This window comes from Salmo salar, unplaced genomic scaffold, assembly GCF_905237065.1.
Source record: "Salmo salar unplaced genomic scaffold, Ssal_v3.1, whole genome shotgun sequence".
Classification (NCBI taxonomy): Eukaryota; Metazoa; Chordata; class Actinopteri; order Salmoniformes; family Salmonidae; genus Salmo; species Salmo salar.
Window position 1 is genome coordinate 27,295 of NW_025549546.1, and position 17,706 is coordinate 45,000.

General features: G+C 47.7%; 1 protein-coding gene and 1 long non-coding RNA gene across 2 annotated transcripts in view; one reads left to right on the plus strand and one right to left on the minus strand.

Annotated features, from left to right (window-relative positions):
* Positions 1 to 5,581: 5,581 nt before the first annotated feature.
* LOC123738348 (uncharacterized) lies at positions 5,582 to 6,285 on the plus strand. Its single transcript, XR_006767498.1, has 3 exons — positions 5,582 to 5,996; positions 6,061 to 6,174; positions 6,213 to 6,285. It is a non-coding gene; the product is annotated as an uncharacterized lncRNA (long non-coding RNA).
* Positions 6,286 to 9,323: 3,038 nt separating this feature from the next.
* Positions 9,324 to 17,706, minus strand: part of LOC106593115 (fascin) — a 29,591-nt gene continuing 21,208 nt past the window's right edge. The window contains exon 8 of the mRNA XM_045713411.1: positions 9,324 to 9,977. Within this exon, the coding sequence (XP_045569367.1) occupies positions 9,769 to 9,977 (209 nt within the window). The 3' untranslated portion in view covers positions 9,324 to 9,768. The remainder of the gene's footprint in view (positions 9,978 to 17,706) is intronic.

Consider the following 17,706-nt stretch of genomic DNA (forward strand, 5'->3'; position numbering starts at 1 on the left):
ATACTACTCTGGTCTGAACAGAATGATATACTGCTCTGGTCTGAACAGAATGATATAACAGAATGATATACTGCTCTGGTCTGAACAGAATGATAGAACAGAATGATATAACAGAATGATATACTGCTCTGGTCTGAACAGACTGATATAACAGAATGATATACTGTTCTGGTCTGAACAGAATGATATAACAGAATGATATACTGCTCTGGTCTGAACAGAATGATATGGAACAGAATGATATACTGCTCTGGTCTGGAATGATAGGAACAGAATGATATACTGCTCTGGTCTGAATGATAGAACAGAATGATATACTGCTCTGGTCTGAATGATAGAACAGAATGATATACTGCTCTGGTCTGAATGATAGAACAGAATGATATACTGCTCTGGTCTGAATGATAGAACAGAATGATATACTGCTCTGGTCTGAATGATAGAACAGAATGATATACTGCTCTGGTCTGAATGATAGAACAGAATGATATACTGCTCTGGTCTGAACAGAGTGATATAACAGAATGATATACTACTCTGGTCTGAACAGAATGATATACTGCTCTGGTCTGAACAGAATGATATAACAGAATGATATACTGCTCTGGTCTGAACAGAGTGATATAACAGAATGATATACTGCTCTGTTATTTCACCCCCCCCTCATTACCCCCCCCCCTTTCCCCCCGTCTCTCACAAGTAGGCTGTCTCTGTCAATGATATGCCTCAACACTGGCGTGCACAGACACACACACACTCACTCTGATCCCCCCCCTCCAGACCGACGGGTGGGGTGGTGAGAGGGAGGGGGGAGGGGCTGGCTCCGTGCTGCAGCTGGTGTTGCCACGGTAACAGAGCTTTCAGATGTGGGTTGAAGCAGCAGCCGTTTGGCACCGTCTTCCATCCCCGCCCATCACCACTACTGGAGAGAGGAGAGAGACTAACACAGGAGAGGGAGACAAAATGGAGAGAGAGACTGACACAGGAGAGGGAGACAAAATGGAGAGAGACAGACACAGGAGAGGGAGACAAAATGGAGACAGACAGACAGGGAGGGAGGGAGGGAGGGAGGGAGACTGACACAGAGAGGGAGGGAGACAAAATGGAGAGAGACAGACACAGGAGAGGGGAGACAGACAGGCAGGGAGGGAGACAAAATGGAGAGAGACTGACAAAGGAGAGGGAGACAAAATGGAGACAGACAGACAGGGAGGGAGGGAGGGAGGCTGACACAGAGAGGGAGGGAGACAAAATGGAGAGAGACTGACAGATAGACAGGGAGGGAGGGAGGGAGGGAGGGAGGGAGGGAGTGAGAACTGAGGGAGAGAGAGAGACTGACACAGACGGAGGGAGAAAGCGAGGAGAGGGGGGGAGAGACCGGGGACCAGCCTCTGCAGCTGCAACTCTTTACCCATAACCCTCAGTGTGAGTTGCAGGGATCTGGGTCATATTAGTGTGACTCATCTTTTCAGCTAAATCACTCATTCAGACCCAGGGAGGGGGCTGTTCCTTTGGGATCTCTGTTTTTTTCCCAGGCTGCCTCTCTAACAGAGTGGATTGGAGACATGCTGCACCTCGAGGTGTGTGTGTGTGTTCTTCTGGGATCTCTATATTTCCCAGGCTGCCTCTCTGTCCTTTCCCTGCACCTCGATAAAAATGCTGCAGCACAAAGGGTCTATTCAGCTCGGAGGAAAGTGTGTGTGTGTGTGTGTGTGTGTGTGTGTGTGTGTGTGTGTGTGTGTGTGTGTGTGTGTGTGTGTGTGTGTGTGTGTGTGTGTGTGTGTGTAGGTAAAGACATGAGAACTGTTAAATCCCTCTGGCTCGATGATGAATTGATAGATGTTCTACACAAGAGGTCAGGCTGCTCAGCTGACAGACTGTCATTAGAGACATTTTGTGACTAAACTTAACAACAACAAAAAACATGTAATTATATTATCAAAACAAGATAGAAGACTTTGGAACTCCTTAAATAATAATATGGTCAGAAAAACCCGATTCGTCTCCGTCATTTATAACAAACCCTTTTGATGTGGCCAGTCATTTATCAACGACTATTACACTGGTAACGTGGACAAACAGAAGTGAAATGACAACATTGAAGAGTAAACCGTCATATTTTTTTTTGTAAAAATCTAGTAAGTGAAAAAGAAAGATTTCTTGTTTGAATTTCTGTTGTCAACTTCATGTGGGGGAAAAAACTATTGTTATTCAATCAATAATTTGGTATTTTATTAGGATCCTAAATTTAGCCGCTGCAAAAATCATCGGCTAATCTTCCTGGGGGTCCACATGAAACATGAGATTTAATATATATTACAGAGCTTTATTAGTCAAGGACTGAAATACATTTTACATGTCTCACACACAGCCTACATACACACAATAAACTAGGTCTAATACACAATACAGTGTAAATTAGGTCTCTAGGTCTAATACAGGATAAATTACAATACAAGAGAAAGAGCATTATGAACCCTTTCCCTTTCTTACACAATCCGTTACAGCCTTATTCTAAAATGTATTAAATACATTTAAAACACAATACCCCATAATGACAAAGCAAAAAAAAAAAACATGTTTGTAGAATATTTTGGGAAAATGTATTAAAAATAAATTTGCATGAGTGTTCAGGACCCTTTGCTGTGAGACTTGAAATGGAGCTCAGGTGCTTCCTGTTTCCATTGATCATCCTTGAGATGTTTCTACAACTTGATTGGAGTCCACCTGTGGTAAATTCAATTGATTGGACATGATTTGGAAAAGGCACACACCTGTCTATATAAGGTCCCACAGTTGACAGCGCATGTCAGAGCAAAAACCAAGCCGTGAGGTCGAAGGAACTGTCCGTAGAGCTCAGAGACAGGATTGTGTCGTGGCACAGGTCTGGGGAAGGGAACCAAAACATTTCTGCAGTGTTGAAGGTCCCCAAGAACACAGTGGCCTCCATCATTCTGAAATGGAAGAAGTTTGGAACCACCAAGACTCTTCCTAGAGCTGGCCGCCCGGCCAAACTGAGCAATCGGGGGAGAAGGGCCTTGGTCAGGGAGGTGACCAAGAACCCGATGGTCACTCTGACAGAGCTCCAGAGTTCCTCTGTGGAGATGGGAGAACCTTCCAGAAGGACAACCATCTCTGCAGCACTCCACCAATCAGGCCTTTACGGTAGAGTGGCCAGACAGAAGCCACTCCTCAATAAAAGGCACATGACAGCCAGCTTGTCCGAGTGGCCATTTGATTATCTGTTCAGTAGTCTTATGGCTTGGGAGTAGAAGCTGTTAAGGAGCCTTTTGGTCCTAGACTTGGCGCTCCGGTACCGCTTGCCGTGCGTTAGCAGAGAGAACAGTCTATGACTTGGGTGCCTGGAGTCTTTTTGGGGCTTTCCTCTGACACCGCCTGGTATATACAGTTGAAGTCAGAAGTTTACATACACCTCAGCCAAATACATTTAAACTCAGTTTTTCACAATTCCTGACATTTAATCCTAGTAAAAATTCCCTGTCTTAGGTCAGTTAGGATCACCACTTTATTTTAAAGATGTGAAATGTCAGAATAATAGTAGAGAGAATTGATTTATTCCAGCTTTTATTTCTTTCATCACATTCCCAGTGGGTCAGAAGTTTACATACACTCAATTAGTATTTGGTAGCATTGCCTTTAAATTGTTTAACTTGGGTCAAACGTTTCGGGTAGCCTTCCACAAGCTTCCCACAATAAGTTGGGTGAATTTTGGCCCCTTCCTCCTGAAAGAGCTGGTGTAACTGAGTCAGGTTTGTAGGCCTCCTTGCTCGAGCCACACATTTTCTATAGGATTGAGGTCAGGGCTTTGTGATGGCCACTTCAATACCTTGACTTTGTTGTCCTTAAGCCATTTTGCCACAACTTCAGAAATATGCTTGGTCATTGTCCATTTGCGACCAAGCTTTAACTTCCTGACTGATGTCTTGAGATGTTGCTTCAATATATCCACATAATTTTACATCCTCATTATACCATCTATTTTGTGAAGTGCACCAGTCCCTCCTGCAGCAAAGCACCCCCACAACATGATGCTCTCACCCCCGTGCTTCACAGTTGGGATGGTGTTCTTCGGCTTGCAAAGCCTCCCCCTTTTTCCTCCAAACATAACGATGGTCATTATGGCCAAACAGTTCTATTTTTGTTTCATCAGACCAGAGAACATTTCCCCAAAAAGTACGATATTTGTCCCCATGTGCAGTTGCAAACCGTAGTCTGGCTTTTTTATGGTGGTTTTGGAGCAGTGGCTTCTTCCTTGCTGAGCGGCCTTTCAGGTTATGTCGATTATAGGACTCGTTTTACTGTGGATATAGATACTTTTGTACCCGTTTCCTCCAGCATCTTCACAAGGTCCTTTGCTGTTGTTCTGGGATTGATTTGCACCAAAGTAAGTTAATCTCTAGGAGACAGAGCGAGTCTCCGTCCTGAGCGGTATGACGGCTGCGTGGTCCCATGGTGTTTATACTTGCGTACTATTGTTTGTACAGATGAACGTGGTACCTTCAGGCATTTGGAAATTGCTCCCAAGGATGAACCAGACTTGTGGAGGCCTACAATTTTTTGGTCTTGGCTGATTTCTTTTGATTTCCCCATGATGTCAAGCAAAGAGGCACTGAGTTTTGAAGGTAGGCTTTGAAATACATCCACAGGTAAACCTTCAATTGACTCAAATAATGTCAATTAGCCTGTCAGAAGCTTCTAAAGCCGTGACATCATTTTCTGTAATTTTCCGGAGTTAAATAAAGGTAAAATTAAAAAAGCCAGTCGGGGTTTCTTCAGTCCCCAAATCCAGAACAAATTCAAGGGAACGTACATTATCCCATCTCAAATTTGACCTTTATTTTAACTAGGCAAGTCAGTTTAAGAACAAATTCTTATTTTACAAATGACGGCCTACTAGCGATTAACTGCCTCGTTCAAAGGGCAGAAAGATTTTTTTTTTTTTTTACACCTTGTCAGCTCGAGGCAACCTTTCAGTTACTCTAACCCCCCCCAAGGCTACCTTCCACCCCCTTAAAATGTTTCAGTTGTAAAGTATGTAATTTTTTGTGTCAGACCCCAGCGAGACTAGCTGTCCCCATTGTGGTCGTCAGTCAGGACCGCGGCTGGTAAATGTAAGTTGAGGCCCTGGAGATGTAGAAGCTCTATGTTGTCCGAAAGTTAATAAATCGGATTACGTGTTTAGAAATAGAATGAATAGAACGTACGAATCACTGACCTTGAAATGGGGACTCGCCGTTCTATTCAATAGGCAAAATACAGATTATTTTTGGGGTAAAAAAAAACTGGGCCCCTAAAACCATATTTAGAGGAGGAGATGTGGACTAAAAAAAATGTTTCAAATCACAAAGAAATCCTCCACTTCCTGATTCGACAGGACGACGTAAAGCCCGCCCATCACGATGTGTTGCAGTGTCCAATAAAAACAGAGAGAACAGACACGTAGGTAGTAAGTGTTCAAAATCCCCTTTTATTGGTTGTTGGCATCCAGGTGAACCAATGGCACAAGAGTAAGATTTAATCACCAAAAAAATAAAACAGAGAGTTCCAGTTTCACAAAGTAAAAAAAAATAAAAAAAAGTGGATTTTTTATTTTATTTATATAGTTACATTTAGTAAATTACCCAGAAACACTTGAGTCATACACAGGCATTACCAAGAACTACAGTGAGGTACTCTAACCTCTCACCTGTGTGAACCAACAGTCAACACACACATATCCATCCACTAACACCACATCATTGACCTCTTGGACTAGATCACAGTGGATCACATTTACATGATAATGGAGGAGATGAAGCACCAGATTCCAGTTGTGGAGGAGGAGTGAAACCAGGAAGTGAGATGGTTTTTATATCAATGACCAACAGATCGTTCTCCATGATAATGGCTGTGCCTTTAGAGAGGGAAATTAAAAGAAATTCTTCCAGTCAGAGAGGTTTTAACGTCCGAACGGGATCGGCGATCCCGTCAGAGAGGTTAACGTCCGACCGGCGATCCCGTCAGAGAGGTTAACGTCCGACCGGCGATCCCGTCAGAGAGGTTAACGTCCGACCGGGATCGGGGATCCCGTCAGAGAGGTTAACGTCCGACCGGGATCGGGGATCCCGTCAGAGAGGTTAACGTCCGACCGGGATCGGGGATCCAGTCAGAGAGGTTAACGTCCGACCGGGATCGGGGATCCAGTCAGAGAGGTTAACGTCCCACCAGATCAGAGCTCTGGACAGCTGTAAGGACACACACTTCCTTCATGAAAACAACATTTAACAGGTTATTTCCTGTCTGGGAGATCAAAATCTCCACCAATGAGCTCACAGCTAGAGGAAGACATAATTTCCTCTAGGTTAACATTGTAAATTTCCTGTGATTCAATATGAGATGAGGGACTAAAACCCATTCCAGAATCCGCTTCCAGTTTTTACACAACGCTCAGAGACCAGCGGGTCTCTACTTCCAGACAGGCCCGGATTCAATACCATCACTGCTTTTTTTAGACAATGCGCCATTTAAAAAATACAAATAAAATGGCGCATTGTCCAAAAATCTCCAACCAATGAGCTCACAGCTAGATGATGACATCATTTCCTTTAGGTTACACATTGGAACATTTTACATTTCCTGTGATTCAATATTATGAGATGAGGGAGTAAAACCCCATTCCAGAATCCACTTCCAGTTTTTCCACGGCGCTCAGAGTCCAGCGGGTCTCTACTTCCAGACAGAACCGATTCTGTATCATCACTGCTTTTATTTCTTCTTCTAAAAGGGTCATTTCAAAATAAGCCGACATATGCAGCGTTTACCGTAAACATTGCATTGTGGGATTGAATCCTGGCCAACAAAATCAGGTCATGGATGATAAATCAGTGGTTTAATACAGAGACAGACAGGTGGAGGGAGACACCTGGATACAAAGACCAAAATAAACACACAGAGACGGATAGAGAGAGAGAGAGAGAGAGACGGATAGAGAGAGAGAGACGGATAGAGACAGATAGAGAGAGAGAGAGACAGAGAGACAGATAGAGAGAGAGAGAGAGAGACGATAGAGAGAGAGACGGATAGAGAGACGATAGAGAGAGAGACGGATAGAGAGACGATAGAGAGAGAGACGGATAGAGAGACGATGAGAGAGAGAGACGGATAGAGAGACGATAGAGAGAGAGACGGATAGAGAGACGATAGAGAGAGAGACGGATAGAGAGACGATAGAGAGAGAGACGGATAGAGAGACGATAGAGAGAGAGACGGATAGAGAGACGATAGAGAGAGAGACGGATAGAGAGACGATAGAGAGAGAGACGGATAGAGAGACGATAGAGAGAGAGACGGATAGAGAGACGATAGAGAGAGAGACGGATAGAGAGACGATAGAGAGAGAGACGGATAGAGAGACGGATAGAGAGAGAGACAGAGAGACGGATAGAGAGAGAGACGGATAGAGAGAGAGACGGATAGAGAGAGAGACGGATAGAGAGAGAGACGGATAGAGAGAGAGACGGATAGAGAGAGAGACGGATAGAGAGACGGATAGAGAGACGGATAGAGAGACGGATAGAGAGAGAGACGGATAGAGAGAGAGACGGATAGAGAGACGGATAGAGACGGATAGAGACGGATAGAGACGGATAGAGACGGATAGAGACGGATAGAGAGAGAGAGAGAGAGAGACGGATAGAGAGAGAGAGAGACGGATAGAGAGACGGATAGAGAGACGGATAGAGACGGATAGAGACGGATAGAGACGGATAGAGACGGATAGAGACGGATAGAGACGGATAGAGACGGATAGAGACGGATAGAGAGAGAGAGAGAGAGAGAGAGAGAGACGGATAGAGAGAGAGAGAGACGGATAGAGAGAGAGAGAGACGGATAGAGAGACGGATAGAGAGACGGATAGAGAGACGGATAGAGAGACGGATAGAGAGACGGATAGAGAGACGGATAGAGAGACGGATAGAGAGACGGATAGAGAGACGGATAGAGAGACGGATAGAGAGAGAGAGACGGATAGAGAGAGAGAGACGGATAGAGAGAGAGAGAGTTCAGTTGAAGAAGTGTTTAGCTAAGAGGGGAGGGGCTTTAAAAAAGCGCTCTGTGTGTGTGGGGGGGGGGGGTCAGCTGTTTGAGAATGGGCCAATCATACATCTGGGACTGAGTGACACATCGAGCCACGCTGCTATTGGACGGGGGGAAAAGTGCACAGCCCCACTAACTTTGGCAACAAATACAGGTGGGTACTGCAGAATGGAACTGTGAGAGGGGGGGAAAGGGAGAGAGAGAGAGAGGGGGGAAAGGGAGAGAGAGAGAGGGGGGAAAGGGAGAGAGAGAGAGGGGGGGGAAAGGGAGAGAGAGAGAGGGGGGAAAGGGAGAGAGAGAGAGGGGGAGAGGGAGAGAGAGAGAGGGGGAAAGGGAGAGAGAGAGAGGGGGAAAGGGAGAGAGAGAGGGGAAAGGGAGAGAGAGAGAGGGGGAAAGGGGGAGAGGGGGAAAGGAGAGAGAGAGGGGGAAAGGGAGAGAGAGAGGGGGGAAAGGGAGAGAGAGAGGGGGAAAGGGAGAGAGAGAGGGGGGGAAAGGGAGAGAGAGAGGGGGGAAAGGGAGAGAGAGAGGGGGAAAGGGAGAGAGAGAGAGGGGGAAAGGGAGAGAGAAAGGGAGAGGGAAAGGGAGAGGGAAAGAGAGAGGGAAAGAGAGGGGGAAAGGGAGAGAGAGAGGGGGAAAGGAGAGAGAGAGGGGGAAAGGGAGAGAGAGAGGGGGAAAGGGAGAGAGAGAGGGGGAAAGGGAGAGAGAGAGGGGGAAAGGAGAGAGAGAGGGGGAAAGGGAGAGAGAGGGGGAAAGGAGAGAGAGAGGGGGAAAGAGAGAGAGAGGGGGAAAGAGAGAGAGAGGGGGGAAAGAGAGAGAGAGGGGGGAAAGAGAGAGAGAGGGGGAAGAGAGAGAGAGGGGGGAAAGAGAGAGAGAGGGGGAAAGAGAGAGAGAGGGGGGAAAGAGAGAGAGAGAGGGGGAAAGAGAGAGAGAGAGGGGGGAAAGAGAGAGAGAGGGGGGAAGAGAGAGAGAGAGGGGGAAAGAGAGAGAGAGAGGGGGGGAAAGAGAGAGAGAGAGGGGGGGAAAGAGAGAGAGAGAGGGGGAAGAGAGAGAGAGAGGGGGAAAGAGAGAGAGAGAGGGGGGAAAGAGAGAGAGAGGGGGAAAGAGAGAGAGAGGGGGGGAAAGAGAGAGAGAGGGGGAAAGAGAGAGAGAGGGGGGAAAGAGAGAGAGAGGGGGGGAAAGAGAGAGAGAGAGGGGGAAAGAGAGAGAGAGAGGGGGGGAAAGGGAGAGAGAGAGGGGGGGAAAGGGAGAGAGGGGGGGAAAGAGAGAGAGAGAGAGAGGGGGGGAAAGGCAGGTGAAGAAAGCCTTACATAAGGACATACCTCCCCAGCCCTCCCTCCCTCCCTCCCTCCTTTGTCGTGTTCAAGAACAGTGGAAACGTCACAACAGTCACATAGAAACGTACGGTGTAGAATAGAAGAGATGGGATTCATTATCAGGTAAAACAGATAATGGTGTCAAACTCTAGGTGTTTACCCCCCCACCCAAACCCATCTACAATATCGTGGACATTTCACCACACTGAACACAGCCCCCGGGGGTTCTGGGAAGGGGTTAGGACAAGAGTTGAGAGAAAGATGGGAGGGATGGAGAGAGGTCACAGGAGTTAAGGGAGGGGGGGGGGGAAGGGTCGCTGTGCCGCGTTGTCGTAGTAACGGGATCTCTCGGAAAGGGTCAGTACTCCCAGAGCGTGGCGGTCTCCAGGTCGTCGGCGTTGGCCTTCAGGACGCCGGCGTGGTCGCCGTGGAGATACTTCCCGTCGGCGACGGAGCGGATAGCGACCTTGTTGTAGTCGCAGAACTCTAACAGGAAGTCAACGGGGGTGTCACTGCTGCTCACCACTGACGCCTCGTTGCCCACCATCCAGAATTTCCCCGTCGAGTCTGAGGAGAGGGGGACCGTTCAGAACAGGTACAACCAAAATGAGTCAAATAACTATTCTAAAATTTTAAACTGGTGGTTTCCTGGAAACAAGATTATGAATAGTCCTGGATTAAGAAGCATGTTCAGTGGAGGTGTTTTATAATCCAGGACGAGTCCTAATCTGTGTCCTGGAAGCATGTTTTATAATCCAGGACGAGTCCTAATCTGTGTCCTGGAAGCATGTTTTATAATCCAGGACGAGTCCTAATCTGTGTCCTGGAAGCATGTTTTATAATCCAGGACGAGTCCTAATCTGTGTCCTGGAAGCATGTTTTATAATCCAGGACGAGTCCTAATCTGCTCGTTGTTGTCATGGTGAGGCTCCTCCAGTCCATCTGAGCTGTCAGACACCGTCCTCTGGAAAAGGGCAGTCTAACTGCTCGTCCAAACATACAATCCCATTATTTCGTCGGTGTTCATCCGTCCACTTTAAATCCTACAGACATTAGTTTGGGAAGCCAACGGCCAAATCTTCAGGTCTCAGGCAAAGCCTGTGTGTCCATGTATGTCTGTACGGACCCTGTAGGGCCCCTCTCTGAACGTCAGGGTAAAGTAGTGTGTATACTAACCCTGTAAGCTGTAGGGCCCCTCTCTGAAGGTCAGGGTAAAGTAGTGTGTATACTAACCCTGTAAGCTGTAGGTCCCCTCTCTGAAGGTCAGGGTAAAGTAGTGTGTATACTAACCCTGTAAGCTGTAGGTCCCCTCTCTGAAGGTCAGGGTAAAGTAGTGTGTATACTAACCCTGTAAGCTGTAGGTCCCTCTCTGAAGGTCAGGGTAAAGTAGTGTGTATACTAACCCTGTAAGCTGTAGGTCCCCTCTCTGAAGGTCAGGGTAAAGTAGTGTGTATACTAACCCTGTAAGCTGTAGGGCCCCTCTCTGAAGGTCAGGGTAAAGTAGTGTGTATACTAACCCTGTAAGCTGTAGGGCCCCTCTCTGAAGGTCAGGGTAAAGTAGTGTGTATACTAACCCTGTAAGCTGTAGGGGCCCCTCTCTGAAGGTCAGGGTAAAGTAGTGTGTATACTAACCCTGTAAGCTGTAGGGCCCCTCTCTGAAGGTCAGGGTAAAGTAGTGTGTATACTAACCCTGTAAGCTGTAGGGCCCCTCTCTGAAGGTCAGGGTAAAGTAGTGTGTATACTAACCCTGTAAGCTGTAGGGCCCCTCTCTGAAGGTCAGGGTAAAGTAGTGTGTATACTAACCCTGTAAGCTGTAGGTCCCCTCTCTGAAGGTCAGGGTAAAGTAGTGTGTATACTAACCCTGTAAGCTGTAGGTCCCCTCTCTGAAGGTCAGGGTAAAGTAGTGTGTATACTAACCCTGTAAGCTGTAGGGCCCCTCTCTGAAGGTCAGGGTAAAGTAGTGTGTATACTAACCCTGTAAGCTGTAGGGCCCCTCTCTGAAGGTCAGGGTAAAGTAGTGTGTATACTAACCCTGTAAGCTGTAGGGCCCTCTCTGAAGGTCAGGGTAAAGTAGTGTGTATACTAACCCTGTAAGCTGTAGGGCCCCTCTCTGAAGGTCAGGGTAAAGTAGTGTGTATACTAACCCTGTAAGCTGTAGGGCCCCTCTCTGAAGGTCAGGGTAAAGTAGTGTGTATACTAACCCTGTAAGCTGTAGGGCCCCTCTCTGAAGGTCAGGGTAAAGTAGTGTGTATACTAACCCTGTAAGCTGTAGGGCCCCTCTCTGAAGGTCAGGGTAAAGTAGTGTGTATACTAACCCTGTAAGCTGTAGGGCCCCTCTCTGAAGGTCAGGGTAAAGTAGTGTGTATACTAACCCTGTAAGCTGTAGGGCCCCTCTCTGAAGGTCAGGGTAAAGTAGTGTGTATACTAACCCTGTAAGCTGTAGGGCCCCTCTCTGAAGGTCAGGGTAAAGTAGTGTGTATACTAACCCTGTAAGCTGTAGGGCCCCTCTCTGAAGGTCAGGGTAAAGTAGTGTGTATACTAACCCTGTAAGCTGTAGGGCCCCTCTCTGAAGGTCAGGGTAAAGTAGTGTGTATACTAACCCTGTAAGCTGTAGGGCCCCTCTCTGAAGGTCAGGGTAAAGTAGTGTGTATACTAACCCTGTAAGCTGTAGGGCCCCTCTCTGAAGGTCAGGGTAAAGTAGTGTGTATACTAACCCTGTAAGCTGTAGGGCCCCTCTCTGAAGGTCAGGGTAAAGTAGTGTGTATACTAACCCTGTAAGCTGTAGGGCCCCTCTCTGAAGGTCAGGGTAAAGTAGTGTGTATACTAACCCTGTAAGCTGTAGGGCCCCTCTCTGAAGGTCAGGGTAAAGTAGTGTGTATACTAACCCTGTAAGCTGTAGGGCCCCTCTCTGAAGGTCAGGGTAAAGTAGTGTGTATACTAACCCTGTAAGCTGTAGGGCCCCTCTCTGAAGGTCAGGGTAAAGTAGTGTGTATACTAACCCTGTAAGCTGTAGGGCCCCTCTCTGAAGGTCAGGGTAAAGTAGTGTGTATACTAACCCTGTAAGCTGTAGGGCCCCTCTCTGAAGGTCAGGGTAAAGTAGTGTGTATACTAACCCTGTAAGCTGTAGGGCCCCTCTCTGAAGGTCAGGGTAAAGTAGTGTGTATACTAACCCTGTAAGCTGTAGGGCCCCTCTCTGAAGGTCAGGGTAAAGTAGTGTGTATACTAACCCTGTAAGCTGTAGGGCCCCTCTCTGAAGGTCAGGGTAAAGTAGTGTGTATACTAACCCTGTAAGCTGTAGGGCCCCTCTCTGAAGGTCAGGGTAAAGTAGTGTGTATACTAACCCTGTAAGCTGTAGGGCCCCTCTCTGAAGGTCAGGGTAAAGTAGTGTGTATACTAACCCTGTAAGCTGTAGGGCCCCTCTCTGAAGGTCAGGGTAAAGTAGTGTGTATACTAACCCTGTAAGCTGTAGGGCCCCTCTCTGAAGGTCAGGGTAAAGTAGTGTGTATACTAACCCTGTAAGCTGTAGGGCCCCTCTCTGAAGGTCAGGGTAAAGTAGTGTGTATACTAACCCTGTAAGCTGTAGGGCCCCTCTCTGAAGGTCAGGGTAAAGTAGTGTGTATACTAACCCTGTAAGCTGTAGGTCCCCTCTCTGAAGGTCAGGGTAAAGTAGTGTGTATACTAACCCTGTAAGCTGTAGGGCCCCTCTCTGAAGGTCAGGGTAAAGTAGTGTGTATACTAACCCTGTAAGCTGTAGGGCCCCTCTCTGAAGGTCAGGGTAAAGTAGTGTGTATACTAACCCTGTAAGCTGTAGGGCCCCTCTCTGAAGGTCAGGGTAAAGCAGTGTGTATACTAACCCTGTAAGCTGTAGGGCCCCTCTCTGAAGGTCAGGGGTAAAGTAGTGTGTATACTAACCCTGTAAGCTGTAGGGCCCCTCTCTGAAGGTCAGGGTAAAGTAGTGTGTATACTAACCCTGTAAGCTGTAGGTCCCCTCTCTGAAGGTCAGGGTAAAGTAGTGTGTATACTAACCCTGTAAGCTGTAGGGCCCCTCTCTGAAGGTCAGGGTAAAGTAGTGTGTATACTAACCCTGTAAGCTGTAGGGCCCCTCTCTGAAGGTCAGGGTAAAGCAGTGTGTATACTAACCCTGTAAGCTGTAGGGCCCCTCTCTGAAGGTCAGGGTAAAGTAGTGTGTATACTAACCCTGTAAGCTGTAGGGCCCCTCTCTGAAGGTCAGGGTAAAGTAGTGTGTATACTAACCCTGTAAGCTGTAGGGCCCCTCTCTGAAGGTCAGGGTAAAGTAGTGTGTATACTAACCCTGTAAGCTGTAGGGCCCCTCTCTGAAGGTCAGGGTAAAGTAGTGTGTATACTAACCCTGTAAGCTGTAGGGCCCCTCTCTGAAGGTCAGGGTAAAGTAGTGTGTATACTAACCCTGTAAGCTGTAGGGCCCCTCTCTGAAGGTCAGGGTAAAGTAGTGTGTATACTAACCCTGTAAGCTGTAGGGCCCCTCTCTGAAGGTCAGGGTAAAGTAGTGTGTATACTAACCCTGTAAGCTGTAGGGCCCCTCTCTGAAGGTCAGGGTAAAGTAGTGTGTATACTAACCCTGTAAGCTGTAGGGCCCCTCTCTGAAGGTCAGGGTAAAGTAGTGTGTATACTAACCCTGTAAGCTGTAGGGCCCCTCTCTGAAGGTCAGGGTAAAGTAGTGTGTATACTAACCCTGTAAGCTGTAGGGCCCCTCTCTGAAGGTCAGGGTAAAGTAGTGTGTATACTAACCCTGTAAGCTGTAGGGCCCCTCTCTGAAGGTCAGGGTAAAGTAGTGTGTATACTAACCCTGTAAGCTGTAGGGCCCCTCTCTGAAGGTCAGGGTAAAGTAGTGTGTATACTAACCCTGTAAGCTGTAGGGCCCCTCTCTGAAGGTCAGGGTAAAGTAGTGTGTATACTAACCCTGTAAGCTGTAGGGCCCTCTCTGAAGGTCAGGGTAAAGTAGTGTGTATACTAACCCTGTAAGCTGTAGGGCCCCTCTCTGAAGGTCAGGGTAAAGTAGTGTGTATACTAACCCTGTAAGCTGTAGGGCCCCTCTCTGAAGGTCAGGGTAAAGTAGTGTGTATACTAACCCTGTAAGCTGTAGGGCCCCTCTCTGAAGGTCAGGGTAAAGTAGTGTGTATACTAACCCTGTAAGCTGTAGGGCCCCTCTCTGAAGGTCAGGGTAAAGTAGTGTGTATACTAACCCTGTAAGCTGTAGGGCCCCTCTCTGAAGGTCAGGGTAAAGTAGTGTGTATACTAACCCTGTAAGCTGTAGGGCCCCTCTCTGAAGGTCAGGGTAAAGTAGTGTGTATACTAACCCTGTAAGCTGTAGGGCCCCTCTCTGAAGGTCAGGGTAAAGTAGTGTGTATACTAACCCTGTAAGCTGTAGGGCCCCTCTCTGAAGGTCAGGGTAAAGTAGTGTGTATACTAACCCTGTAAGCTGTAGGGCCCCTCTCTGAAGGTCAGGGTAAAGTAGTGTGTATACTAACCCTGTAAGCTGTAGGGCCCCTCTCTGAAGGTCAGGGTAAAGCAGTGTGTATACTAACCCTGTAAGCTGTAGGGCCCCTCTCTGAAGGTCAGGGTAAAGTAGTGTGTATACTAACCCTGTAAGCTGTAGGGCCCCTCTCTGAAGGTCAGGGTAAAGTAGTGTGTATACTAACCCTGTAAGCTGTAGGGCCCCTCTCTGAAGGTCAGGGTAAAGTAGTGTGTATACTAACCCTGTAAGCTGTAGGGCCCCTCTCTGAAGGTCAGGGTAAAGTAGTGTGTATACTAACCCTGTAAGCTGTAGGGCCCCTCTCTGAAGGTCAGGGTAAAGTAGTGTGTATACTAACCCTGTAAGCTGTAGGGCCCCTCTCTGAAGGTCAGGGTAAAGTAGTGTGTATACTAACCCTGTAAGCTGTAGGGCCCCTCTCTGAAGGTCAGGGTAAAGTAGTGTGTATACTAACCCTGTAAGCTGTAGGGCCCCTCTCTGAAGGTCAGGGTAAAGTAGTGTGTATACTAACCCTGTAAGCTGTAGGGCCCCTCTCTGAAGGTCAGGGTAAAGTAGTGTGTATACTAACCCTGTAAGCTGTAGGGCCCCTCTCTGAAGGTCAGGGTAAAGTAGTGTGTATACTAACCCTGTAAGCTGTAGGGCCCCTCTCTGAAGGTCAGGGTAAAGTAGTGTGTATACTAACCCTGTAAGCTGTAGGGCCCCTCTCTGAAGGTCAGGGTAAAGTAGTGTGTATACTAACCCTGTAAGCTGTAGGGCCCCTCTCTGAAGGTCAGGGTAAAGTAGTGTGTATACTAACCCTGTAAGCTGTAGGTCCCCTCTCTGAAGGTCAGGGTAAAGTAGTGTGTATACTAACCCTGTAAGCTGTAGGGCCCCTCTCTGAAGGTCAGGGTAAAGTAGTGTGTATACTAACCCTGTAAGCTGTAGGTCCCCTCTCTGAAGGTCAGGGTAAAGTAGTGTGTATACTAACCCTGTAAGCTGTAGGGCCCCTCTCTGAAGGTCAGGGTAAAGTAGTGTGTATACTAACCCTGTAAGCTGTAGGGCCCCTCTCTGAAGGTCAGGGTAAAGTAGTGTGTATACTAACCCTGTAAGCTGTAGGGCCCCTCTCTGAAGGTCAGGGTAAAGTAGTGTGTATACTAACCCTGTAAGCTGTAGGGCCCCTCTCTGAAGGTCAGGGTAAAGTAGTGTGTATACTAACCCTGTAAGCTGTAGGGCCCCTCTCTGAAGGTCAGGGTAAAGTAGTGTGTATACTAACCCTGTAAGCTGTAGGGCCCCTCTCTGAAGGTCAGGGTAAAGTAGTGTGTATACTAACCCTGTAAGCTGTAGGGCCCCTCTCTGAAGGTCAGGGTAAAGTAGTGTGTATACTAACCCTGTAAGCTGTAGGGCCCCTCTCTGAAGGTCAGGGTAAAGTAGTGTGTATACTAACCCTGTAAGCTGTAGGGCCCCTCTCTGAAGGTCAGGGTAAAGTAGTGTGTATACTAACCCTGTAAGCTGTAGGGCCCCTCTCTGAAGGTCAGGGTAAAGTAGTGTGTATACTAACCCTGTAAGCTGTAGGGCCCTCTCTGAAGGTCAGGGTAAAGTAGTGTGTATACTAACCCTGTAAGCTGTAGGGCCCCTCTCTGAAGGTCAGGGTAAAGTAGTGTGTATACTAACCCTGTAAGCTGTAGGGCCCCTCTCTGAAGGTCAGGGTAAAGTAGTGTGTATACTAACCCTGTAAGCTGTAGGGCCCCTCTCTGAAGGTCAGGGTAAAGTAGTGTGTATACTAACCCTGTAAGCTGTAGGGCCCCTCTCTGAAGGTCAGGGTAAAGTAGTGTGTATACTAACCCTGTAAGCTGTAGGGCCCCTCTCTGAAGGTCAGGGTAAAGTAGTGTGTATACTAACCCTGTAAGCTGTAGGGCCCCTCTCTGAAGGTCAGGGTAAAGTAGTGTGTATACTAACCCTGTAAGCTGTAGGGCCCCCTCTCTGAAGGTCAGGGTAAAGTAGTGTGTATACTAACCCTGTAAGCTGTAGGGCCCCTCTCTGAAGGTCAGGGTAAAGTAGTGTGTATACTAACCCTGTAAGCTGTAGGGCCCCTCTCTGAAGGTCAGGGTAAAGTAGTGTGTATACTAACCCTGTAAGCTGTAGGGCCCCTCTCTGAAGGTCAGGGTAAAGTAGTGTGTATACTAACCCTGTAAGCTGTAGGGCCCCTCTCTGAAGGTCAGGGTAAAGTAGTGTGTATACTAACCCTGTAAGCTGTAGGGCCCCTCTCTGAAGGTCAGGGTAAAGTAGTGTGTATACTAACCCTGTAAGCTGTAGGGCCCCTCTCTGAAGGTCAGGGTAAAGTAGTGTGTATACTAACCCTGTAAGCTGTAGGGCCCCTCTCTGAAGGTCAGGGTAAAGTAGTGTGTATACTAACCCTGTAAGCTGTAGGGCCCCTCTCTGAAGGTCAGGGTAAAGCAGTGTGTATACTAACCCTGTAAGCTGTAGGTCCCCTCTCTGAAGGTCAGGGTAAAGTAGTGTGTATACTAACCCTGTAAGCTGTAGGGCCCCTCTCTGAAGGTCAGGGTAAAGTAGTGTGTATACTAACCCTGTAAGCTGTAGGGCCCCTCTCTGAAGGTCAGGGTAAAGTAGTGTGTATACTAACCCTGTAAGCTGTAGGTCCCCTCTCTGAAGGTCAGGGTAAAGTAGTGTGTATACTAACCCTGTAAGCTGTAGGGCCCCTCTCTGAAGGTCAGGGTAAAGTAGTGTGTATACTAACCCTGTAAGCTGTAGGGCCCCTCTCTGAAGGTCAGGGTAAAGTAGTGTGTATAC